Source organism: Sycon ciliatum, chromosome 1 (assembly GCF_964019385.1).
Source record: "Sycon ciliatum chromosome 1, ocSycCili1.1, whole genome shotgun sequence".
Lineage (NCBI taxonomy): Eukaryota > Metazoa > Porifera > Calcarea > Leucosolenida > Sycettidae > Sycon > Sycon ciliatum.
In genome coordinates, this window is record NC_088643.1 from 4,579,204 (window position 1) to 4,604,893 (window position 25,690).

Consider the following 25,690-nt stretch of genomic DNA (forward strand, 5'->3'; position numbering starts at 1 on the left):
CCTGACAAGAAGTCAGGGAGGGGCGGATGGGAGAGACGGGGCTCTGGCAGCGGGATTTTACGGTACTACTGTACTGACTGTGAACTGGTTGTGTTTCTCAACACAATTATACACTGTTTTACGTTGGACTGTCTGTACATACGGCATGCCAACGTCAAGCCGTTTGCTAATCCATTATAACACAACGCGAATTTCGTCATTGAGTTCGACTTTCATTGCTATTGCTATTGGGAGTGCGAACTCGAACGCGAAATTCGCTTTGCTAAGCCTCCGCATTGTCTGCATGTGTTTGTATCACGTACCTGAATCCCCACACAGCGGACGAAGGGTCCAGAAGTACAGGCTGGTCAGGAAACTACTCATCGCCACCACGTCGCCATTCAATGAAATTTAGCCCGATGTGCTTTCAGCTCTGGGGAGCAAGCGATCGCTAGATGATCGCTCGCTATGTCCACGAGGTGTTGGTAGTATTGGCAAACACCTCATCCAGTGATACAGTCGACTAGTCGGTATGGCAATGGAGTTGTTTGGAAGTATGTCAGATAAAATATATTTTATGCAAAGTACTAAGTAGATACGACATGTCGACAGTGATTATCCTTGCCTTTTTCATTCTATGAATATTTTTTTTTAAATTTCTGTCATAGAATCTACGCACGAGTGTACTTCCCCTCCCTAGGCCCGGCTAGGCTACAAAGCCAAAGGCGCTAGGCTCTGACTTCCTCGGGAGTTACCCAAATAAAACCATGAAAAACAAAGTCCAACAAGTGTGAGGTCGACTAGGTCATTGTACGTTTTATAGTTGTGTCCATATCGCATAAAACTATGATAAAGCCATCAGCACGCACGAGAAAATCCGGCAGCATCCTTTGCGCAAGAACCTTGCGCTAGACTGTATACTACTACTGTCTTGTGTGGCGCGATGCTGCAGGTTTGAATGACAGGAACTGAGCGTGTAGTGCAGTGCGGCTTTGTGTTGTTTCATTCGAGGCATCGATGCTGTGACTGTGTGAGTATTCCATGGTCATGGAGCTAGACGCGCTGTTTCGGAAAGTAGCTCAACACGTGGCGGAGGATGATGTCGCTAAGTGGAGGAAGCTGCTTGCGTTCGTCGCTGAACCGGACGAACAAGCAGCGTGGATGGAGGAGATGGAAAAGCAAACTGGCGGAGCTGCTAAATTCCTAAAATTCCTGGAACATCAAGCCCTAATCCGTGATGACAATGTGAAATTGTTAGAGGAATTAGTGTCTTATCTTCCTGACAGTGCCAGCAAGCAGTCGCTGATAGCAATTGTCCGAGACTACTCGGACAAGGCTGATGTGTTGCGTCGCAAGCGAGCGGCAGCACAGTTGAATGGCGATCCTCTTGATCAGGTGATGCGGCGAATAGCGTTTGAGGAGCGCCTTGGTAGCAAGTGGTCAATCTTGGCTCTCAAAGGTCTGAAGCTGGCAAGCAGCGACATAGAGGAAGTGACGCACAAATGCCAAGGTTCTGATCTGGACAGGTTGGCTTACGAAGCCATGTGCATGTGGCGAAACCTCCACGGACGCACAGCCACCAAAGCGAAGCTGATAAAAGTAGGGATTTCAGGCGGTTTTTTCTGAGCAGCGCTTTGCTCCAACTAACAAGTTTTTCTGACGCATCTATGTGTAAGGACTGTCTACAGAAAATTTGAACGGAATCCAAGCAGTATTTCCAAAGTTATGAGCATTCAAACATAGCGCACCAACCTTGATGAACACACATACAAATTGGATCTGCAGGATGGCACAAAATGGAATTCCCATACTCCCTAGCAACACCATAGCAACAAATAAACTTCATCCGATCGTGGCCAAACTTGGATCAAGGATGGCCCTGGCTATGACGGAACGGAAGATAAAAGTTTTTTTTCAAAATTCCAAATGACCGCAACAATGGCGTCCTTAGCAACGGCCCTAGCAACAGTATATTTCACGCATAATTCAACATGGTAATAGGTGGAATATGACAGAAATACGGCAAACACAACATTTAAGTTATATAGTATGCATGTGGGAAACTAGAGGAGCAGACAGCAAGCTCTGATGTCACACAGTGCCCGTTTTCGGCTGCAACGAGTCAGAGACGCACATTAGCCGCACAACGACCATACTAGATGCTATTGAGTATTGTACACAGAAGCCAGCCAGCGGTGAGTATTTATAAGAGATAAGTTCAGTAAAAAACCAGCCTGGAACAACCACGCACCTGTATGACACATGGAAGATCAAGTCTGGTGCCACACACAGGGTCAAGACCTGCTATGCCGGGTGCGGGCTCCAAAGCGCCATCATTTGCTGCGCCGGCATCAACATCAACTGTTGCTTCAGCACTGACATCAACGGCTGGTCCAGCATGGACATGAACTGTTGCAAATGTCCACACCTCAGCACGTACGACTGCTCAGGTGTGGAAATTTGATAACACTGATATAATTTTCCAAACTTATACAATTCATGCAATTTGCAATCCCTACAGCCTACAATTTTCCTTGCAGTTCAATGTTTCTTTCTTGGACAAGAATCAGACACAATATACGATTTTTCGTTCAGTGTGTGGTTATCTGCTTTACAATTTGATTGAGAGGCAGTTCAAAAGGATGACTTAGTAATTCACTGAGGTCGTCACTTGCCTTGTTCTTCAGCAAATTTTTTCTCCACTCTCTGATACGCCCGATTTTGTTCCTGGCAATTTTCACATCGTCTCGAAATCCTTTCCATCCACGACTGCAACTAGCAAAATCAAATTATGCTAACTCTACTTGGTATCATTTTTGCTTCTCGCCCTCAACGAGAGTTCAACTACTACTAGGCCATTCCTCAACTGCCTGGGACAACACCATGAACACAGAGGACGACGGAAGTTAATCGTCTTTCTTCTCCACCTCCATACTGTGTCATGGCGTTCAACTTCAAAACAATTTCCGCGACCGAGCGCGACCCTTCATGCCGTCTGAAGGAACCTACCTAGACTAAATCGATGCCGTAAAATCTGATTCTGACTGCCGCTTGAGCGTGGAACCAAGGCAAACAGCTCAAAAGCGACTTTGAAATCTACAAGAATCTATCGAGATGCGTAATATCGGCACGAATTCGCCGTGTGAGGCACCAAACGAAAGCTTGAAACCTACTCTTCAACGGTGCGCCAATAAAAATAGCGATAAACTCACTTTCCCTACCTAAAATCTACGCCGAAGACCCCGCGCTGAGCTGTGCCATGCCTGGCATTCAAAAAGCATGCATGCGTGTCAAGGTACTTTTGCCCCCGCAGATCACGTGACTGAAATCCCTAATAAAAGCCCTGCGGGACTCCCAGCAAGTACTTATTGCAGAGAGGATCGAGCAGATGCGTGATCAATGAGCTGGCAAGCGGACACTAGAACTAAGTACTGCTCTGGTCTGAGTAGCAAGATTTGCCGAATCAACATATGCATCCTGAGCCCAGCCAGCGTGGTGCTAACTTACTACGGCACGAGTCACCAAACTAACTTGTTAGGTCACCCCTGGAGAAAACTCTGGGGAACAGGCATAACACAGTCCCTGGGTGACACTGCTCTGGCTTGAAGCCACAGCGCTGAACTGTAGCGAGAGTGCATACACCGCTGTAAACCAGGGGCGCGCACTGAGCTCCACAACAGTTTGGGGAGACGCCGGAGTTCGTCGCTTGCATCCTTTTTTTAGGAATTTCTTTCATCCGAGCAGCGATCTGCAACTACAGGGTTCAAGGTCAAGACGGTGTACGACTCTGCAGCCGGTCAGGTCAACACGAAACAGCAGAGATTCTTGTTGATGTCCTTTTTCAGGATACATGACGCATGCCATACAAAGCGTGCGGTGGGCACCAACCTCTCGCTTTCGAAATGAATAAAATAACGCAGCCCTAGCACTACAAACACTGGTCTGTGCACTCGAATGCGGCGCTACTTTATTCATAAGGTTGGATTCCTCTGGCCAGCACCGTGTAGTTCACGCACCTACAGACTTGTAGTACATGCCTTGAACCGTATTTCTGAGGATCTGCTGAAAAGTTGGCGTCCACAGAAAATTCCTCCGTGGGCCGAACCAAGCACAGTGGGCGAAATTGCCTGCCCATCTTTCCCGTACTGCGCCATTGACCCATGTACCTAATATAAAAGTAAATAATAATAATAATAATCTCCCTCCCTGCCCTTCTCCTGCAGCTGCCCCCGAGCTGGAAAGACCTTCAGAGATTCAGTGAATCACCATCTATGCAGCTCGCAGTGGTTTTGGGCACACACACACGCGCGCACGCACACACACACGCACACACCTGTCCTGAATTTACTGAAAGGTTTTGGCCAGAGAAAACTGGAGCACACACACACACACACACACCTTTTTGATTAAAGCTTTATAACACAAGTACCATTTCACGTGAGTTTATTTTACTCATCTGTTATTTAACCTGACACGGTGTTCTCCTGCTCCTTTTCCACCTTGTGTCTTCGCTTTCCCTTAGCTCAGGCCGTATATCTTCTATGCGGCTGTGTCTCCACACAGTAGTCTCTTCAAATATTACACAGCAATGAATCAAACAAGTCTCATTCCGCTGTTACTCCGAGTTTCGTGTCAGAACACTTCATCAGACAGCATAACAGTAGTCTCATCATGTATCTTTGCCTCTTGCCAGTCCCTCCTTTAGGAATATACTCACATATTCTTGTTATCCTTTTATTTTGCATTTCTTTTCTTTCTATTTCTCTCCGTTGTTTCCTCCTTTCCCCCCTTTCTCTCTTTCTTCGGTGCGTGGGGTGGCAATGAAGCCGAGGCGGTCTGTCGGCAGAGCTAGGCGCGCCCCACTAGCACAGGCTCCGTGGCTCCTGGTGGCCCCTACCATCTATGTAGCCGCTTTTTCCTGTCGAATTCTTCCTAACCCTTGGTAGGGTTGTGTTCATTATGTAAAAATAGAATAAATGAACACTCTTGCTTGTGCCCTCCCGCGGCCCGGTGTCGTACTGCCTGAATACGACCTGTGATATGATGCTTTCTCATGTTTTGATACCAAAGGCGACGTAAACGACAAACTCCATTGTCCTGAACTCATGTGCAAGAGTTGCGTGCTCAGTTTATGTGCTCTGGATGCATCGTGTTGGCGAGCTTCGCTTGAAAAAGGACCACAACACAATCATTCTTCATAGGAAACCTTAGTACTCTCAGAGTGAACTTGTTTTAGACCACGATGCATGTACAGCCTAGGTCATTGGCTGGGCAGACTGGGGGTCCGTGTATGTGAAACCTGTGCCATTGGATGGGCACACTCTCTTTGGTTAGCTTGCCATGGCTGGCCACACATCAGTTAATCACCCTCACATCTTTCGATTGGCTACGGCCATATACGGTATGATACCATGATTATGAGCGTGTGCACAATAACAATGGTCACAGCAATACAACAGGCAATGGAATACAACAGGAAAAAGAGTAAAAAAATCCAGATATCGAAAGTATGTTCAAAGGCAGCGGTAGCCAGGGCAGCGGAGCAAAAGAACACAGCAGCGGGAGTAAAAGAGAGAATAGGATTTGACACATACATACAAGCACACAGAAACAGAACCCACGAAAATACAGGAAAGCAGACAACGAGAGAGTAAGTATGGTGACAGTTAGTTATAGATGACTCAAGCAGCAGAGTAAACCGGGTATAGCAGGAAACAGACTCCACACAGTGCACACACACACACACACACACACACGCACACACACACACACACACATGCACACGGTGAAACGACATCGGACACGCACGTACGCAGGGCAGACACATAAAAAAAGAGTAAAGAGAAGCTGCTGACGTGGACATACATTGTTAAAATTCGAAACAATGTAAGAAAATACACACCATAAGGACACACAACACGTGTAGTAAAAACCCCGAGCTTCACTCCACGGGAGATCGTCAGGTAGCTGGTGTGCTGGTAGTGGGGGACCCAGACATAAGTAAGACAAAAAGATAAGCGCTAGAGAAAGCTATTACCTCTAGTTTGCCGCTAATGTGTTCGTGCCAGGAACAAAAGTGTGAGAAAAGCTGATATTTGCCAGTGTGCATAAAACTTCAAATGATAAAACGCTCTTGATCTGAATGAAGGGCACCGTATGGGCCATATGTGTGGCACGGTACATGTACAATGTACAACGTGGCTAAAAAAAAGGATATAAAAAAGAACACTACTAAAAACAGCACAACAAGCTGCGAGTGTCATAGCTGTTCGTTCACACAAACTAGTACTAAACTCGTGGACTACGTTGTCAGGCTGGCAATTTGGATCGACAAGCGATGGTTTGGCCATGATGTCAACTATCCTATTCTCTACAACAATACCAGCAGCAACTGCCACAGCAGCGACAGCAAAGACCACAGAGTCAGTTTACATACGTGATATTCCTGGAGACACCTGCAGGACTACTAGAGGCCAGCAGCGAGCACAACAAGAAGCAGCAGCAGGAGCAACACGACAGATAGCCCCAGCGATGCAGACAGTAGAGACATGACGGGCAATGACACGACGGGCAATGGCACGAAAGGCCAGGTCAGGTGAGGTGGTTGTGGATGCGGTGAAACGTGTCAGTGAGTACCTCTGGCAGCCGACACAGAGCGGTCAGCAGAACATGGTCAGCAGAAAACGGTCGCAGCTGTAGCTATACAACGAGGCGAGACCGGCACGGACGTCGCTAGGCTTGAACACAGTTGATGCCCGGGCCATTCTCGTCGTCGCTGTCGTCCTCATCGCCTCTGGCGAGCATATCGGCAGCAGCAGCAGCAGCAGCATCTCCGACGCCGCCAGCAGCAGCGGCACGGTTCCCGTACATGCGCCGATGCCTCATCAGGCTGCGAATGCGGTGCTCCATCAGCACGTTCACCAGCCAGGCGCTGGAGTGCTGCAGGGTGGTGGCGTTGCGCGACGTCACGGCCTCGAGCCCGCTCATGTCCGTCGGCCGCCTGGCGTGCGGCGTCCAGACCTTGACCGTGTGCTCCAAACCGCTGGTGGCCAGCGCCATACACTGAGGATTGGGCTCCAGGCAGTTCACCGCACCCACCTCGTCAGCTTTCAGCAGCTGCACGACTTTCTCGGTGGATTTCTCCCAGATGAACACGTGCCCGCAGTCCGAGCCGCTCACAACGTACTCGGAATTCGGGCCAAAGAAGTTGACACCCTTAATGGTGTCGTTATTGCGATGACCCTGCATGCATCAACAATAAAATATCGACAGTATGCAACACGCTAGATGTACATCCTACAAGTGAGCACATGTTTGATAAACACCTACCCATAGTACAGTACTGGAACATCATTCACAATGAGCCAAGTGGGTTAAGCTGCCAGAGGAAGTACAATGCGTGTACCGCAGTGTCTTGTATTAAAGCCTGTCTCGTATAGAAGACTGTTTTGAATACAAGCCTGACTTTCAAGATACACTAGACACCCTTAGCAAACAACGGTAACGCTATTTGTTTTACAGTGCTCGTACCTTGATCACCCAAATAGCGTTGAAGCTGCAGCGTAAAAACGTTATGGGGGCTGATTTATCGTTGTGACCAACGGTACGTTTTTTGGCCAAATATTGCATAGTCCGTACGCATTTCACCTTGTATCGCGTATATGGTGACATAAATGGTTGTACCGCGCGAAGTAAAAGCTATTCTCGTGGCAACAGCGTTCTAAAAATAGCGTGCATCTTGCTAAAGGTCGAGCCTAAATCACGGTATTTTCCCCCTTACGGTAATACCGTTACAACATAACGTTGTTTGCTAAGGGTGTCTATTGTCGGCACATAAGCCTGGTTTTAATGTTGACACACATAGAAATACCTGGTTTGAATAGAAGCCTGATGTGAGTAGAAACCTAGCCTTGACATCGGCCTCTACAGGAACAATCCCGGCTTTAATATGCAACACTACGGGTATACCGTAGTCTTGTATAAAAGCCGCACTTGAATAGAAGCCGCCCTCGAATAGAAGCCGCAATTTTGGGCCCATCAAATCACACATAAGCCTGGTTTTAGTGTTGACATACATAGAAATACCTGTCTTGTATTGAAGCCTGTCTCATATAGAAGCCTGCAAAATGTCACCAAGAAAGTCATAGGAACAATCCCGGCTTTTATACAAGACTTTACGGTATATACAATGTCATGGTAGCACAGGAAGAGTATTCAATCAGTCGGTTTCTGGTCAACTACAGTGCTGGCCAAAGAAATCCAACCTCATGAATAAAGTAGCGCCGCGTTAGAATGCACGGGCCAGTGTATGCTAGGGCTGCGTAGCGCCCGGCGACGCTATTTTATTCAGGAGGTTGGATTTCTTTGGCCAGCACTGTACAACAGTTTGCATGATATTGTACTGTAGAACCCAACCACTGTGGTGAACAAAAGCACAAGCAGGAAAATACCGGTACACATGATATAGCCACTCTCCAGAAGCCAGCATAATCGTCCGTGATCAAGATGTCCCATTCATGCCCGCTGTGCCTATACATGAGATATGCTAATCCAGCACATCCCTTCTCCGGCAGAATTTCCGTAGCACAAATAGTGCGGGGTTACAAAGGGACCACTGAACACATAATATACGGACAATTCGCACACGGACGATTCGCGGTGCTGTTCTCGACGCACTCAAACCTGGTGGAGAACAGGTGGAGAACCACTTGTGCACGAAGTATTTACGGAAACAGTGAATTGCTGGCGCCATAGGCCCTCTATGGCGCTTGTCTTTTATGGTGAAGCTAAAGGAAGCCTGGGACTCCAGATGAGTGTTCAGATAAAGTTCATGTCAATCTGATTGTTAGTAAAGAGGCGGCGAGGAGAGATTAGTTTTAGAACTGTGACCAAGAGCATGAGCTGAACTGACATTTCACAAAGGCTTTATTGTGTTCAATCTGATGGTTTGTTCATCCTTCCACTCTATGTGTGTCTGTGCCAAGCAACCCCCCGCTTCTCCAGCGATTCAAAAACAATTCACGCCACCTCGACTACAGGCCCCGGGGACCATCGATATGCAACGGGTTCGCCTGGATATTCGTTTCGCCCACTTCGTGAACATGTGTGTGTGTGTGTGTGTGTGTGTGTGTGTGTGTGTGCGCGTGCGCCATCTAGTGCGCCATCAGAAGTGCTGCTCCTCAGCCTCTTCCACCCCTCTCCCCTGACGGGGACCGTGTAACCTATCAAGGCGACGTGTGTCAAGGTCAAGGTCAATGTATGTGTGTGTGCGTATGTGTGTATGTATGTCTGAACGTATGTGTGTATGTATGTCTGTACGTATGTGTGTGTGTGTGTGTGTGCGTGTGTGTGTGTGTGTGTATGTATGTATGTATGTATGTATGTCTGTGTGCGCGTGTGTGTGCATGTGTATATGGTATTATAGGTGACGGTATCTGCACAGAAAGTGACCAAGTTAAGCGTACCGTGTAGCGGTGTACAGGCACAGTCCGACTCAGCTCCGTGTTGAAGATGTAGATGGACTCGTCATTGTATGTCGCTAACAGCTCCTTGCCGTCATTGCTGTACACTACACACGTTACAGTGGCGTGCTCCTTCATGCTCTTCACCGTGTAGAGCTGGACCTAGAGACACATATGGTGCGTACCCACGTGTACACGCGCGCACACACACACACACACACACACACACACACACACACACACACACACACACACACACACACACCTTTAAAAGATCAACAAGGAATTGATAATCATTCCTACGTTGGCGAAGCAAGCAGAGAGCACATTACAGTCAGATCTCGCTTATCCGGTCCTCTTTTATCCGGATCCCTCGCCATCTGGAAGAAAATCGCTGGTTACCGATTTACAGCATATGCCATGCACACATACAGTATGTGTGTTCGATTATCCGGTTCCCTCGCCTATCCGGATATTTTCGTGGAAGACGGATGTGTGCGGTTATGCGAGGTCTGACGGTACAACCTCGCCAAGCACAAATGGGATCTGTACATTCTAAGTTCGAGCCACCCTTCCGCTACAACTTTCACACCAAAGTTCAACTCAAAGGGAAGCACCAGCGGTGAGCCAGCTCCCGATCCGTCCCGCATACGGTTCGAGTACCAAATCTACTACACAATACAGTAAAAGCCATTATTCTAACGAGGCGCATATATAACGATTTCCCAAGATTGACTAGTTTACGTGTACCAAAGTTAACGATTCTCGCTCATTCTCAACGCTCAATAGGACAATATATGTATCGATTTCTGTATAACGATTTCTATTTTAACGACAGATTTCTCCTCGTTAACTCGTTAGATTTAGCACTTCGCTATAATATATGGCTTTTACAGTAGTACAGAATGCGCTCAAATGCTACAACAGTTTTGACAATTGAAGCTTGAATTCTTTGCTTCTTCAGTAGTTCAAGGTCTTTCGGTGATGGCCACTCGATGCTACCTTTTATTGGAGATCATGAAACTACTTCTACACATTTTATTGCGGTCCAGTAAGTGTTGGTGTCGAAATTATGCATGCAAACGTTGATGAAGTCACAAGAACTATCCATCATATTTTTATTTGTTTCAATTGTATTTGTCTCATAAGTTGCAAAACAGTCAAGCAGATCATCCGAGAAGGACGGGTTGGTGCTGATTTAATTTGCCACCTTGAAGCGACTACAAGAATGGCGAACAGACCTAATCTTTAGCTTCAATTTAGGAAAATTTAGGACGAGTCTTGGTTCGAAATTCTGACAAAGTCTGGGTCCTGGCACCGGCGATCTCCGGCGCGAATGGTCCACAAACCACTTTTGGTCAAAATTGTACGGGATCGGTGCCGGGGCAGATCGCAAGAGTTGGGCATTGCCCAACTTTGCCGGTGATCCCTAGCGACTTTTTACCGTATGATTTTGTTACGACTGCACTGGTTCACATCGCAATGCGTCGGGAGAGGCCGACCGCAAGAGGCCCAAGAGGCCCACCGCCGGCGACTCCCGGCGCGTACGGGCGATATGTGAACCAACCCTAACTTCAGTGACAGGAACGCGCCCAAACAGGCTGTAAGTTGTACCCTGCAGGTACGGTGACCAGGTGACTGGTGTACGCAGGAGCACGTGACCGCTTGTTCAACCATGTTCGATGAGGAATAAGGGCCGAACGCTGCATCGCAGCCTTCTCGGACAAAACCAGTCGACTCAGAGTCCAAAAGACTACAACATATGGGCTAATTGCGGTCATCCGTGCTTTAATAAGAACGAAATGGTGCTTTTAGTGACATTTTTCATACAAATTCCCATCTAGTAGGGCGCAGTCACCCAGTTTCGGTAGAAGTGGCGAGTTTGATTGGGAGTGAAGGAGGAAGGGAGCGTCTCAGCTTCCTCGGACCAAGACCATTCAACTCAGCACCCCGAAGACTACAGCTGGTGGAAATTTGATTTCAGGCTTAACTTCCCCTTTAACGCGAAATTCACCGTCTGCGAAAGGCTACGGAAGATTACAGAGGGAGGGGGGGGGGGGGGCTGTTGTGGAGATGTGTTACTTTGTTCAGGATGCCTTGTAATAATCAATATGACTGTCCCGAGGTGACATCTCAGTGTGCTGTGTGCTGTTGTTCCTCGCTGTGTGCATTGTGGACATTCTCATGCATGTTTACTTGTCTGCTTGTCGGTGTCATGAATGATCATTAGTTCATTACCTCCTAGCATGACGTTATTGCGCGCCAAATACGGTTTACCGTGCGCATGTGCACGCTCGCGAGCGTGCGCCAATGATGGTGACAATGCTAAGCTTGCATGCGTGACAAGTGGTTCTAGTAGTTGCAGTTGGGAGAGAAATGAGGTTCTTGATGGTTGGATCGAGGTGTTGCCGGTTGTCGGTTTTTTGCTCTTTACTCTAACTTTAGTCTAAGCCTTTATCGTAACTATTCATTACAACCCAGAGCCGTGTGTGTTGGCTGGTCTGCAACGAGGTTGTGTGCGGGGGTAGTTGGGAGAGAGAGAGAGTGTGTGACTAGTACAGCCTCTCTACAGGAACAAGAGCATGATATTGGGATACGCAAAGCTATCTAACAAAGAAGACCCAACCGAGAAGTCGCCTAAAATTTCCGCTAAATCACAAAATCCGATATTTTTCAGAGTGGCATACTGGATACCCAATGGTACCCAAATACCGCACCAAAACGGCCATTTCTTGCTTCATACATCTATAGAGAGGTGCCGAAGACAGAGAAAAACAAACAGACCAATCTTCGAACCAATTAATTGGTCTTGAGCTACCTTGCAGGCACATATCATCAGACCGGAACACATACCGGTCTATCGTCGGTGATGTACCGTTGATCATAGACGCTGAGGGTTCGACTAGAACCAGACACGGCAAAGTACCACGGCTGAACTGGATTGGTGAAGATCGAGTAGAGACGAGCGTGCCGGGGGCTGCGCAACTCCATACTCTGCACTAGCAGCTCGCATTCGTCCGTCCTCAAATCGATGGAGAACACCTTGCCGTCCTCGCCGCACGAGCGCACCGTGTGCGGGTTTCCCGGCTCCAGGGCCAGCTTGTGAGCAGCGTCGTCGTGCTCCGCAACCGTCTTGGATGTCACGTCGCCCGACGGGGTTAGCAGGTGCCGTCGCACTAGGCCATCGCGCGCCGTCGACACCATCATCGAGTTCAGGCAGCTGGGCATGAACTTGGCCTGGAAGACGTTGCTGCTGTGCCCGCTGGCAAAGGCCAGCGTACGCTTGCCTCGTCGCCAGTCCCACAGCATCACGTTCAAGTCGTCGCCACTCGACGCCAGCACCTCTCCGTCTTCGCTGTAGTGTAGGGTGTTTACGCAGCCCTCGTGACCTGCTATCTCGCGCTCTTTGTCCAGTCGCCGCACCAGCGCGTAGCTGCTCATGGCTCTGCGCCGCAGTGACGAAGCGCTGCAGAGGCCCAGGTGGCGGCGTCGCAGGTCGTACGCAGTGCTCCACCGCGTCATCGCCGGACATCGCGTGTCCTCCGTGCAGCCAGGGATATCAGGCTCTGCTGCGCCACCCCCGATGTCCTCGTCGCTGGTGTTTTTGTCATCATCATCATCATCCTCATCCCCATCGTCGCAGCTGGGGAATTCAGGAAAAAGACGTTCCAGTATGGACGCGTCAGTTTCCGAATCTGATATTTGGGCATAATCATGATCAGAAGACTCCTCGCTAGATCCAGCAGTTGAATTCTCTGTTCCAACAAGAGAACCATCACACTCTGGAGATTGACTACCGTCTGCAACACCGGCAGCACCATCAGCAACAGGAGAATCAGCTTGCTCATCCTGGACCATTCGAGTAGCACCACTTTCCTCCTGCGACATGCTGTCCTTTTCTTTGTCGTCTGCATTCAGTTCTGAAGAGACGACGTTCCTGCTTTTCTGGTCACAAACCTTGCCCTGTTCACCTTCACTTCCCTGGCATTTTTCTTCAGGGCTCGCGTCCATCCTGTGCCAAGGACGTATCGCAATTCAGCCTCAGGGTATTCTACGCACCCAATTCCTGCAGTCTAAAGTAAAACATGCGACTGCAACATGAGGACAATAAAAAAAATTCAATTCAGTCAGACAATGATTATGTCTGGTGACTGACAGCTAGCCAGGGCTATAGCTAGCTATAGCCTAGGGCCCATCATTTTGACGACTCCTTGGCTGTGACGTCATTGTGGCACGGTGCGAAAATACTTGGATTTCACTTTTTTATTTCTTCACGACTTCAGGACGAAAGTCACTTCGAGCTTCATGAATTCAGAAAGTAGTATACTATGACCATGATGACCAGACTGTTAGTTTGCCAAGTCGCCTGAGCTGCGCGCCGCGATGCGGCATTGCCATGTGTTGTGTTGGCTTGTTGGTTGTGCCAGTATTATTTATTATGGTATCTCCTGTAACTGGGGTTAGTGTTATACCCACTCCATATTTTGTCAACATTGGCGCCCAACTTTGGCTCTGAGTACCCACTCCCGAAGCTCTACCGACTACCTAGCGTTTTCTCTAATGAATATTCCCGGTGCTTTTCAATTCCCCGCGTGAGTAACTTCGATAAGCTTGTGTATCGTGTTAGTCATAAGTGCTTCTGCCTACAGTTGTGTTGTTCGTTCCGGCCGATGGTCATTTTGGAGGGGGGTCGGGGGGACCTCCCCCGGGAAAATGTAAAAAAGACACAAAATCCTGCGTTCTAGGAACTTCTGGCACACTTCTGGCACAGTTTATAAGTCATAGAATTATTTCACGGGCAGAAGAGACGTGCATGGACATGCACAGATGCATGGCAGATCTACGAGTACGAGTCTAGAAAAAGGTCAAAGTCTGATGCGCATATGCACCGATGGATCCTGATTTTTTTATTACGGTTTTGGACGTTCCGGACGGACCACACTTTTCGAAAAGTGGTACGGCCATGGTCGTACCAGTCGTAGCGGGTGCTACGCCCCTGGTACATGTAGTAGTAGTATTTATTATTTGACTAGGGGAGTCCCAACAGGCATGGCCTTGTTACAGGGAACCCTACGGGTGCATCAAACTAATACTTATCAGCCTTAGTGTATAGTGCAGTGTAGTACGAACCTGTTCGGTCCTCCATATTTGATCTTTTTAAAAAATTATTAAAAAAATTATTCAATATGGCAAGTCAATCTTCTTGGATATGTTCACACGAAGGAACACGTTATCTTATCTTTTCACTCCAAATACAATTACACCTGAAAGAGCAGCCTAGCTAGCTACACAACGCGAACCAAGGAACTACTAAAACCGAAAACATTCCATGTCGGTACAGAACCGAAGACAAAAGGCAAAGATGAAGTAATTTATGCAGCACTGTCAGCTGGCAAAACAGCAGAGGCGTAGCCACCGCACACGCGCTGTTGTACGGCACGAAAGCTAGCCATGATACTATGCAATACAAATGTATGACCATGCACAGCAACAAGCAACAACACACAGCTAAGAAGTATATGCATGTAATACATGAACGGCCAGTTGGAAATAGTTATGACGCCACTTTGTAGATCGCCCTCATGAATAGAAAACCACAAGAGAGACAGGGAAGACTACAGCCTACAGTGTAGCTCAGGCCTTGATACATGAATCACTATTGCAGTATTGGCACAAGACAGAGAAAGGACTGCTCCAGCTATCAATAATAAAAAAGGAACCATTACTTCTAGTCTTAGTGATGCCATGCCAGAGAAATATTACGTACTACCGTCTGAACATCCTCCCCCTCGCAATATGCACCCAGATGTTGCATGATGCCTATCCTTACAACTACCAGTACCAAGCTAAGAGAAAAGTGAATCGAAAGGGCAAGTTCAGTGGTAGGAAGCTACAAAAAAAAACAAAAACAATGCATGAATCATTAATGGGGGTCGTCACTGAGCAGTACCTCCATTCTGGCATGTAGGGAGAGCCGTCTAACATTCCAGTGGACATACTCGAGTGATGGATCTCTTCAGAGTCTTCCCGCCCACTTGCATGGCCACCACACGCACATGTCCGTCCGGACCAGGGAAAACTTCCGTGACTCTGCCGAGCGGCCAACGCCCACGCGGGGAGCTTGAATCCATCACCAGGACAACGTCGTCAACGGCCAGATCGCGTCGCTGGTGTCGCCACTTCATCCGCTGATTCAACCGTGGGACAAACTCTTTCAGCCAGCGATGCCAGAAATGGTCGATGAGCATTTGAACATATCTCCAACGTCTCTGCAGTTGACACCCCTTCTCGTCCGTTGTTGCAATAACCAGCTGGCCCTCGGCCATGCCATGAAGGAAATGGTTCGGAGTTAGCGGCCCTGGATCCTTCGGACTAGCCGATTGGTAGGTGATGGGCCTGGAGTTGACGAGGGACTCTGCTCCGCTGAGAGCGGTGACCAACTCCTCGTCCGTCACAGATGCGTCTCCAAGGATGGCGTGTAGAGCTCGTTTGGCGGCTCGAATCATTGCCTCGTGAACTCCCCCGAAATGAGGAGCTAATGGCGGGTTGAAACTCCATTTCACGCGTCTGCAGGCCATGGCTTTCCGGACGGTGGTATTGTTCAGTTGGCCAACAAGCTCACGTAGCTGGCGGTCGGCATTCACGAAGTTGCCTCCATTGTCCGACAGAACCTCCATTGGACAACCTCGTCGGTTGGCCATCCGGTTAAAGGCGTTCAGGAAAGAATTTGCATCCAATGCGTACGCCATCTCCAAATGGACCGCACGAGTCAGCAAACACGTGAAGAGGCACAGATAGCGTTTGTGGCGAGTCTTTCCTCTCCCCTGCATAGTTTCGAACGGCCCTCCGTAGTCAACGGCTACCCTGCTGAAGGCTCTCAGTGGCTCACACAATCGCTTTGCTGGCAACGGGGCCATGATTTGCTCTCCCGCACGGGCTTTTAGTCGTCGACACACCATGCAGTCTTTCTCCCAGTCACGGATCTCCTCCCGTGCTGCTTCGACAAGATAGTGATCAGAGAGAGCTGCCAACGTTTCATTCGTCCCGCCATGATGACGTTGCTCATGGCAATCTTTGACAATAAGCCGGGTGGTCGGATGTTTCCGGGGGAGAAGAATCGGGAAGCGCACATCAAACGGCAACCAGTCAGCCAGCTTGGTGCGACCATCGCAGCGCAATAGTCCGTCGTCGTCCAGTCGAGGCGATAACCTCGCCAAACGTGACTTCAGCGGAAGTGGTTGACCATTCTTCACTAGCTTCAGATCCTCCGCGAATGCCTCGTGCTGTGCCTCTTTGATGATGGAAAGGCTGGCAGCGTCCATCTCCTCGCCGGTTAGCTCTCCGCTCAACTCCTCACCTCCACGGCAGTTGGTGATGAAGCGAATTGCCCAAGCCCGTACTCTGACTACGCGCGTCCAGTCTGAGAAGCGCCGAGAGCACAAGCTGGGTACTTTCTCGGACATAAATGACATCACCTCGGGCTGTGCAGCCTTGCGAGCTTCCGCTCGGGCAGCTGGGTCTTGGCCACCCACGATCTTGGCTGGCCATTCAGATTCTTCTTTCTGCAGGAAGGCCGGTCCTTGCCACCACAGCTCAGTTGCAACCAGTTGCTCTACCCCAGCTCCCCGTGACGCCAAGTCAGCTGGGTTGTCGCTGGAGGGAACGTACCGCCATTGACTGGGCGACGTAACAGTCTGGATGTGGCTGATGCGATTCGCCACAAACGGTTTGAAACGTCGGCTGTAGCTGCGAATCCAGAGCAGCACAGTCGCACTGTCGCTCCAGAAAATCACCTCTGACATGGCAATGGTCATGATCTGACTGAACTTCCGGGCCAGCTGAAGGCCAAGCACAGCCGCCAGCAATTCCAGCCGGGGGATACTTTGTGTTCTTGTCGGCGCCACTCTGCTCTTGGCTCCAGCGAGACGAACGTTTCCCTCAGAGCCACGCTGCACGGTGGAGCTGTAGACCACGGCACCATACGCCACACTCGACGCATCACAGAAAACATGCAGCGTCACTCCACTGGCCACGTCCGGGATGAGACATCTTGGTACTCGAACTAAACTGAGCTTCGCCAGGTCATTGAACCACTGGCGAGCGCTGGTGTCGATGCCATCTGGAACCGGTTCATCCCAGTCAATACCAGCTACCCAACTCTCTTGCATGAGGATCTTGGCTTGGGTCACGAACGGTGCCAGAAACCCCAACGGGTCGAATACGGACGCGACTTTTGCTAGGAGGAATCGCTTGGTGATGCGTTGGTTGGTGAGGTCTGGCGGTTGAACGCTGAAGAAGAAGCAGTCTGCCTGACCGTCCCATGACACTCCTAGCGTCTTCACGGATGGTAGCTCTCCTTGGGATAAGTCCAGCTGGGTAGCGCGAGCCTCGGCTGGAATTACCTTCAGGAGCTCGGGCGAGTTGGACACCCACTTGCGCGGCGTCATCTTGGCCTCACCCCACAGATCCATTAGCTCCCGATGAAGAATCTGACCTTGTTCGACATCTTTGGTGCTGTCCATCGTGTCATCCATGTAGGTGGACGCGAGGATAGCTTCTGCTGCCAGGGGATGCGACGCCAAATGTTCCCGGGCTGTCTGCTGAGCAACGTACTGGGCGATGAATGGTGCAGCATTGACGCCAAAGACCAGGCGGTTGAACTCAAAGTGCCGTAAAGGCTTGGCCGGATCCAGGTCCCGCCACACGAATCTGAGGTACTTCCTGTCTGCTGGCGCAACCGACACCTGCAAATACATTTCGGTCACGTCACAGCCCACTGCTATAGGCTTTTGCCGAAACCTGGTCAACACATCGAACAACTCACGTTGGAGCTTCGGACCAGGGTAGATGGCATCGTTGAGGCTGAGGCCATGACAGGATGCTGCAGCGTCAAAGACGATCCGCACCTTGGTTGTCGTCTTCTGCGGTCGGACGATGGGAAAGTGGGATAAGTACCAGCATACCTCTTGACCTAGCTCTTCCTTCGCGAGCTCCCGGATATAGCCGTTCCTCTGGTAGGCCTGGAAGACTTGGCCATAAGCCTGGGCAACGAATGGGTCTTTCAGGAGCTTGCGCTCGGTGTGGCCTAGACGTTTCGTAGCCGCACCCAAGTTGTTGCATAATTCTCTCTTACGATTGTTCCACGGCAGAGACACCTGGTACCGACCGTCCACCTTCTTCAGCGAGTGTTTGACGATGTCTAGGGCTGTCTCTTCCTCCAGCGAGCGCGGGCCGGGCTCACTGAAGCTCTCCTCCGTGCCGCAGCTGTCAATTTGCCAGAACTGCTGTAGCGCGGTCTCTAAGCCGGTTGGTGTTGCTCTCTCCTCACTCTGAAACGCTTGGCTGTGGAACGTCCTTTGACTCGAGTGGGTTCCCGTCACTCTGCCAACACAGGTCCAACCCAGTGGAGTATGACGCGCCACTGGTTGACCAGGCGGGCCGACCACTTCCTGCTGTGACACAAGCAGCTCAGCATAGTCGCTCCCAATCAGCAGATCGACCCTGGCGGGCTCCGCCAGTCTTGCGAACGGAATCTCTCTCAGATGAGGATACTTGACTGCTTCCTTGACCCACTCTACCGGACGAAGATTCCCGGTGACCGAATCAGCCGTCAGCGCCGTCATAGATTGCCGAACACTGCCATCCATGCTGCCAATGGTGAAGCTTACTGGTCTGGTTGTGAATGAGGTCTGCTTGCCATTCAAGGTGTGGACTGTGAATGTCCTCAGCTCCCCGCTGACGCCGAGCTGGTTGGCAATGCTGCCGTTGAGGTAGCTCGTCGTGCTACCGTCGTCCAGCAACGCATTCACTTGCACTGACTTGTGGCCGTTCTCCAAGACGACTGAGACCGTTCGCAGAGCTATCTTGCTCGGGCCTTGGACCATCATGGTGGAATCACTCTTCGTGGACTCCGTCTCCCCCTCGGTGAACGACTGTGGGGTGCGCTGCTCTTGGTCTTTACCGGCGTATGGCGGCGTTACTAAACAGTCGATGGCGGGAGGCAATAACTGGTCCCCTGTCTCCTGACCTGAACCATTGTCTCCATAGTTGCAGAATTGTTCGGCAGGACTGAGTTGGGACTTGTCCGCCGTCATTCCTCCAGCTGCCGTGTTCCCCGATTTTTTCTTGTTTGACTGTGCGGCATCGGGGTCCCTGCTGTCCTCGTGTAGCAAGTCCCGGTGTAGCAAGTAGTGGTGATTGTTGTTGCAGCCGCTCACTGAGCAGGGTCTGGTTCGTGGACAGAGGTGACCTTGGTGATCGCCTCCAAGGCAGCGGTAGCACAGACCATGCTGTTTAGCCTGTCTCCAGCGATTGGCGACGGAAAGCTGCTGAAATGCTTTACACTGCCAGACACCGTGAGGTCCGCCACATTGCCGACATGAAGATCGTCCAGCCGCTGAGCCCGCAGGCCTTGACCACCCTGCATTCTGCGAAGCCTTTCCCCCGAAGTAGGATCGTTGAGGAGCATTTCGGGGTGCCGGAGGCTTGTCCTTCGCACCAACTCCATCTAGTGCTTCGGACGCTCCAACGGCAAACTCCGCTTCCAACGTCACCCACTCCAGTAGTGCTTGAATTCCTGGCTGGCAGGGCTTCTGATGACACCATCGATTGAATTGGGTTAACATCCCAGCCGGCAACTTGGCCAGGAGCTTCCGGTACAACAGCCCATCACCCAGCTCATTGCCTTTTCCGGAGTCGAGGAGGTTGACCACGAGTACGTCGAGGAGATCTGCGAACTTCTGGAGATCTCCTGCTCGGCCGGAACGAATGATTGGGCAGGCCTCGACGTGCTCGTACTGCAGCGACAGCTGTCGTTGGTCGCCTCCAAACTTGCGGTCTAACCGCCTTATTGCGGCCTCATACGCAGACGGGGTGTATCCCAAGCTCTCGATGGAAGCCAAGGCATCTCCACTCAAATACTGCCGGAGGTGCAGCAGTTTCAAGTCTGCCCTTGCAGACGAGCTACCAACACACGCCATGAAAGCAGCCTTCCATGAGGCATACGCCTGCTTATCGCCGCCGAAGACTGGGATCTGTATAGCCTTCAGTTGCTTGAAAATTTCATCTGATGGCTGCTTGACAGGTGGAGGCTGAGACACAGCACGCTGGTGGCTGGCGGACACACCTGCTCCTGGCAATGCTGAAAAGGCACCAATGCCCATGGCCTGATGACTTGAGGCTACCTGTGGTGGCCCACTGGCCTGGGTGTACAGATAGTTGGCGGACTGATATGGCAGAGATGATGTAGGGTGTAGTCCTGACACAGGAGCCTGAGTACTACTGCCCTGCTGGCCTGGACTCTTCGCGACTTGAAGTTGAGGGGCCTTGGTCTCACTCACTCTAGTATATGCACTGGACACACATACAGCACTCCGTGTTGGCACAGCAGGCTGTAGTACAGGCAAGGCAGGGCTTCTTTCACGCTCTGACCTCCTACTCCCAGCTTCCATTGGTGGCCTTGTTCTAGCCCCAAGCTCTGCCTCTCTGTTACTACTGCTGGAGACACTTGTGGTCACAACCACTTCATCACTGTCTTCTACTCTTGCCTGGTTCTCCTGAACCAGCGCCACGCCATCACCAGGCTCATCCCGATCCTGGGAGCCTTCACTTCTGCCCAGCGATATCACACTCAGTGGACTTCCTGGCTCTTCCACTGGTGCCTGGGCATACTGATGATACGCTGGCCTGTCTGGGTGGCTGTTCCGTGCAGCCGTCCACGCTGGCTGGTGTTCTAGGAACTCCTGATACAGCCTTGTGACCTCCTTCATCTCTTTCTCCGCTTCCTCCATCTCATCGGTCACTTTAGCCACTGCGAGCGCATCGTTCATGCCGCCAGCCCACTCGAGTACGTCCATGAACACACCGTTCAGGACATCCTCGATCATTTCTAATTCGCCAAACAACGACCTCGCAGCTTCCTCTTCAACTCCGTCACGCAAGGCCACGATCACGGCTCTGCGACACCTGGTGAACTTTCTCTTGCGATTCGCTTTTTCAGCTTTCATTTTCACGAACATCAGTTCATTCGATCGCTGGTCACTTTGACCATGTTCGTCCTCTTCGACTTCCTCGTCCTCCTCGATCACGTCGCCTGCCCTCTCTGCCATGGCACCTAAAAAGAGCTCAGTTCTCTGACTGCTAGCCCTGATTGTGCTCTCACTCTCAGGCTCCGGCGACGACATGATCTAAATAATTTAAATTTCCGAAACTGAACTGCTCACTCAGGCGATAACCATCCTCTGCTACCAGAATGTTCACACGAAGGAACACGTTATCTTATCTTTTCACTCCAAATACAATTACACCTGAAAGAGCAGCCTAGCTAGCTACACAACGCGAACCAAGGAACTACTAAAACCGAAAACATTCCATGTCGGTACAGAACCGAAGACAAAAGGCAAAGATGAAGTAATTTATGCAGCACTGTCAGCTGGCAAAACAGCAGAGGCGTAGCCACCGCACACGCGCTGTTGTACGGCACGAAAGCTAGCCATGATACTATGCAATACAAATGTATGACCATGCACAGCAACAAGCAACAACACACAGCTAAGAAGTATATGCATGTAATACATGAACGGCCAGTTGGAAATAGTTATGACGCCACTTTGTAGATCGCCCTCATGAATAGAAAACCACAAGAGAGACAGGGAAGACTACAGCCTACAGTGTAGCTCAGGCCTTGATACATGAATCACTATTGCAGTATTGGCACAAGACAGAGAAAGGACTGCTCCAGCTATCAATAATAAAAAAGGAACCATTACTTCTAGTCTTAGTGATGCCATGCCAGAGAAATATTACGTACTACCGTCTGAACAGGATAATGGCCCGTCCTTTCTCCGGCAAAGAGAACGAGGATTTCGAAGCATTTTTATTAGATTTCGATAATGCTTGTGATGCTAATGGTTGGGATGATACCACCGTTCTGGCTCGGCCTGTCAGTCCAGCCCTGATAAGAACCCGAGGGGAAACATCTGTCTCACACTATACGGTTACCCCACCTACTGTTACTTCTACCCGGCCCCACCTAAAGACACAACATTTTATACTCGGTACGAGTACTCTGAAGCTTGTTCTGACGGTCCATACGCACCTGATGATATACCAACACCGAAAATTCATTATGCTGAGGATACGAAGTTCAAGCCTAGTGGTAAGCCAGATGTCTCCCTCCCCACTACAGACTATCAGTGTCCGGGTCCCCTTAGCCGTGGTTTAGATGATTGGACTCCCGTCTCTCATAACCCCTTTCTTACTGATCCGGAGGCGAAGGATGAGGATGCTGCCCGCAAACTCCACTGTAAACTAGTGTTGCTAAAGAGGTCACTTCAAGAGTCGTGACAGTGCTGCACCCTTCCTACTAAGTTTAACAGTGGTAGAATGTGGGCAGTATGACACCCTTCGAAAAATCCTTACTGAGCGATACATGCCAGCAGAGGCCCAGTACGTCCGTAGAACCCAGCTACGTGCGAAACGCCGCCAACACGGGGAATCGTTGTCGACTTTAGCCGATTGACATTCGTCTGTTGACAGCCAGGGCTTACCCCTCGGCCCGATGTGCTTTCAGCTCTGGGGAGCAAGCGATCGCTAGATGATCGCTCGCTATGTCCACGAGGTGTTGGTAGTATTGGCAAACACCTCATCCAGTGATACAGTCGACTAGTCGGTATGGCAATGGAGTTGTTTGGAAGTATGTCAGATAAAATGTATTTTATGCAAAGTACTGAGTAGATACGACATGTCGACATGTCGACAGTGATTATCCTTGCCTTTTTCATTCTATGAATATTTTTTTTTAAATTTCTGTCATAGAATCTACGCACGAGTGTACTTCCCCTCCCTAGGCCCGGCTACAAAGGCGCTCCTCGGGAGTTACCCAAATAAAACCATGAAAACAAAGTCCAACAAGTGTGAGGTCATTGACATTGTACGTTTAATAGTTGTGTCCATATCGCATAAACTATGATAAAGCCATCAGCACACACGAGAAAATCCGGCAGCATCCTTCTTTCTAGACTGTAGTGTAGAGTGTAGTAGAGTGTAGTGTAGTCCCGCTCTCCGGCTTGGCATTACTAAGGTCAGTAAGCTAAGGAGTAAGGATTAAGTAAGCTGGTTAGCTCCTTTCTCGGCTCTTGTGTGGCGCGATGCTGCAGGTTTGAATGACAGGAACTGAGCGTGCGGCTTTGTGTTGTTTCATTCGAGGCATCGATGCTGTGAGTATTCGATGGTCATGGAGCTAGACGCGCTGTTTCGGAAAGTAGCTCAACACGTGGCGGAGGATGATGTCGCTAAGTGGAGGAAGCTGCTTGCGTTCGTCGCTGAACCGGACGAACAAGCAGCGTGGATGGAGGAGATGGAAAAGCAAACTGGCGGAGCTGCTAAATTCCTAAAATTCCTGGAACATCAAGCCCTAATCCGTGATGACAATGTGAAATTGTTAGAGGAATTAGTGTCTTATCTTCCTGACAGTGCCAGCAAGCAGTCGCTGATAGCAATTGTCCGAGACTACTCGGACAAGGCTGATGTGTTGCGTCGCAAGCGAGCGGCAGCACAGTTGAATGGCGATCCTCTTGATCAGGTGATGCGGCGAATAGCGTTTGAGGAGCGCCTTGGTAGCAAGTGGTCAATCTTGGCTCTCAAAGGTCTGAAGCTGGCAAGCAGCGACATAGAGGAAGTGACGCACAAATGCCAGGCCCAAGGTTCTGATCTGGACAGGTTGGCTTACGAAGCCATGTGCATGTGGCGAAACCTCCACGGACGCACAGCCACCAAAGCGAAGCTGATAAAAGCCCTGCGGGACTCCCAGCAAGTACTTATTGCAGAGAGGATCGAGCAGATGCGTGATCAATGAGCTGGCAAGCGGACACTAGAAATAAGTACTGCTCTGGTTAGGCCTGTCCGAAAAATGTGTTTTAATTTGCGGAAAATGGAAATGCAAAATGCACGGTTTTCCAGCCAATATTCAAAGAAGAAATCAAGGGGGAATGTAAAAAAAATTAAAAAATCAAAGCCAAACAACCCAAAACGCAGAGAAAATGCATCCGTTGCCATGGCAACCAGAATCTAAAATGGCCGCCATGCCATGGTAATGACAAAAATAATAATGGTTTTCCATGTCACATGTACATGTATAGTCATGTAGTATCCTTGCCTTGCTAGTACACTACATGTACCTCTAATCATGTCACATGTACACGCACTGCATGATCATAAGAATAAGATTCTTGTCACCCATTTTGTCACCCATTCTGACATTGCCTGACAAGCCTGCAAAGCTAATCATTTTCTCACCATTGCAAGTCACTTGTGTTACCCTTGCATACTACCTAGTACCTGTACCATGTGTACCACACATGTACTACTAGAACACATCTTCGTAGTTTTACATCATCACACCTGCATGTACATGTAGAACTAAACACCCATGTGTTCGCATTTGTGTGATTAGGAGGCCAGTGCAAAAGTAAGTCTAGAGACTAGAGTCTCAGCCAAGAGGGACAGAAGACACCAAAATAGTCCTTTTGCGAGTTCGACGATGACATCATCGCGTAACGGTCATTTTCAAACCTAATGCCAGTAATGGGTGTCCTTGACATGACTCGAGTTGGAGAAGAAGCTGAAGTGGTTTGATTTTGTTTGATAGGTTGGTCGTATTTTGACAGCGTGCTGTAGTTCTGCGTGGATCTGTATCCTGTACAAGCCTGTCGACAGTATGCCTCATCACTGCTGTGTCCCGCAGTGTGTTTCCAACAGCGGAAAACCTGGAGACGACGCCGTCGCATTCCACAGTTTTCCTGAGACAAAGACCTGAGAAAGCGTTGGATCGCCAACATTCCAACATTCATAGGGATGTAGGAGCCGCTTTCACCATCACGAAGCACACGAAAGTGTGTTCTCGGCACTTCGCGGATGAGGTATATCACGCAGGAGCACACAAGCGACCGTCCGAGCAGAAGAAGTCACAACAGACTCGCCGAAGGCTTCTGCCAACTACCGTAGCTACGATTTTCGATTTTCGCCCTGAAGTGACTAAGCGCAAGCCACCAGCAGAAAGACACGCGCTGCCCTCGGCAAAGAAGCCAAAGCCATCAGCTCAAGGCGCCTCCAGTGTCATCACCCAGTCTGCAACTGCCACTGATGTTGTCCCTTCTGCAGATGACTCCCCAGACGTATGTAGTACCAGTTGAACACCAGCACTGTGAATGTGTTGAAATGCTGAGAGCAGAAGTGGATTTGCTCAAGAGTGA

General features: G+C 49.8%; 2 protein-coding genes across 2 annotated transcripts in view; both read right to left on the reverse strand.

Annotated features, from left to right (window-relative positions):
* Positions 1–613, reverse strand: part of LOC135810583 (WD repeat-containing and planar cell polarity effector protein fritz homolog) — a 41,489-nt gene extending 40,876 nt beyond the window's left edge. Inside the window, exon 1 of the mRNA XM_065324078.1 lies at positions 303–613. Within this exon, the coding sequence (XP_065180150.1) occupies positions 303–363 (61 nt within the window). The 5' untranslated portion in view covers positions 364–613. The remainder of the gene's footprint in view (positions 1–302) is intronic.
* A 4,742-nt stretch (positions 614–5,355) lies between these two features.
* On the reverse strand, positions 5,356–13,532 carry LOC135810592 (DDB1- and CUL4-associated factor 8-like). The gene is made up of 3 exons (XM_065324086.1): positions 12,294–13,532; positions 9,444–9,602; positions 5,356–7,221 (listed from the first exon to the last, which is right to left on the reverse strand). Exons 1-3 carry the CDS (start codon positions 13,449–13,451, stop codon positions 6,712–6,714), a joined length of 1,827 nt encoding a protein of 608 aa, XP_065180158.1. The 5' UTR covers positions 13,452–13,532; the 3' UTR covers positions 5,356–6,711.
* Between the last annotated feature and the right edge of the window lie 12,158 nt (positions 13,533–25,690).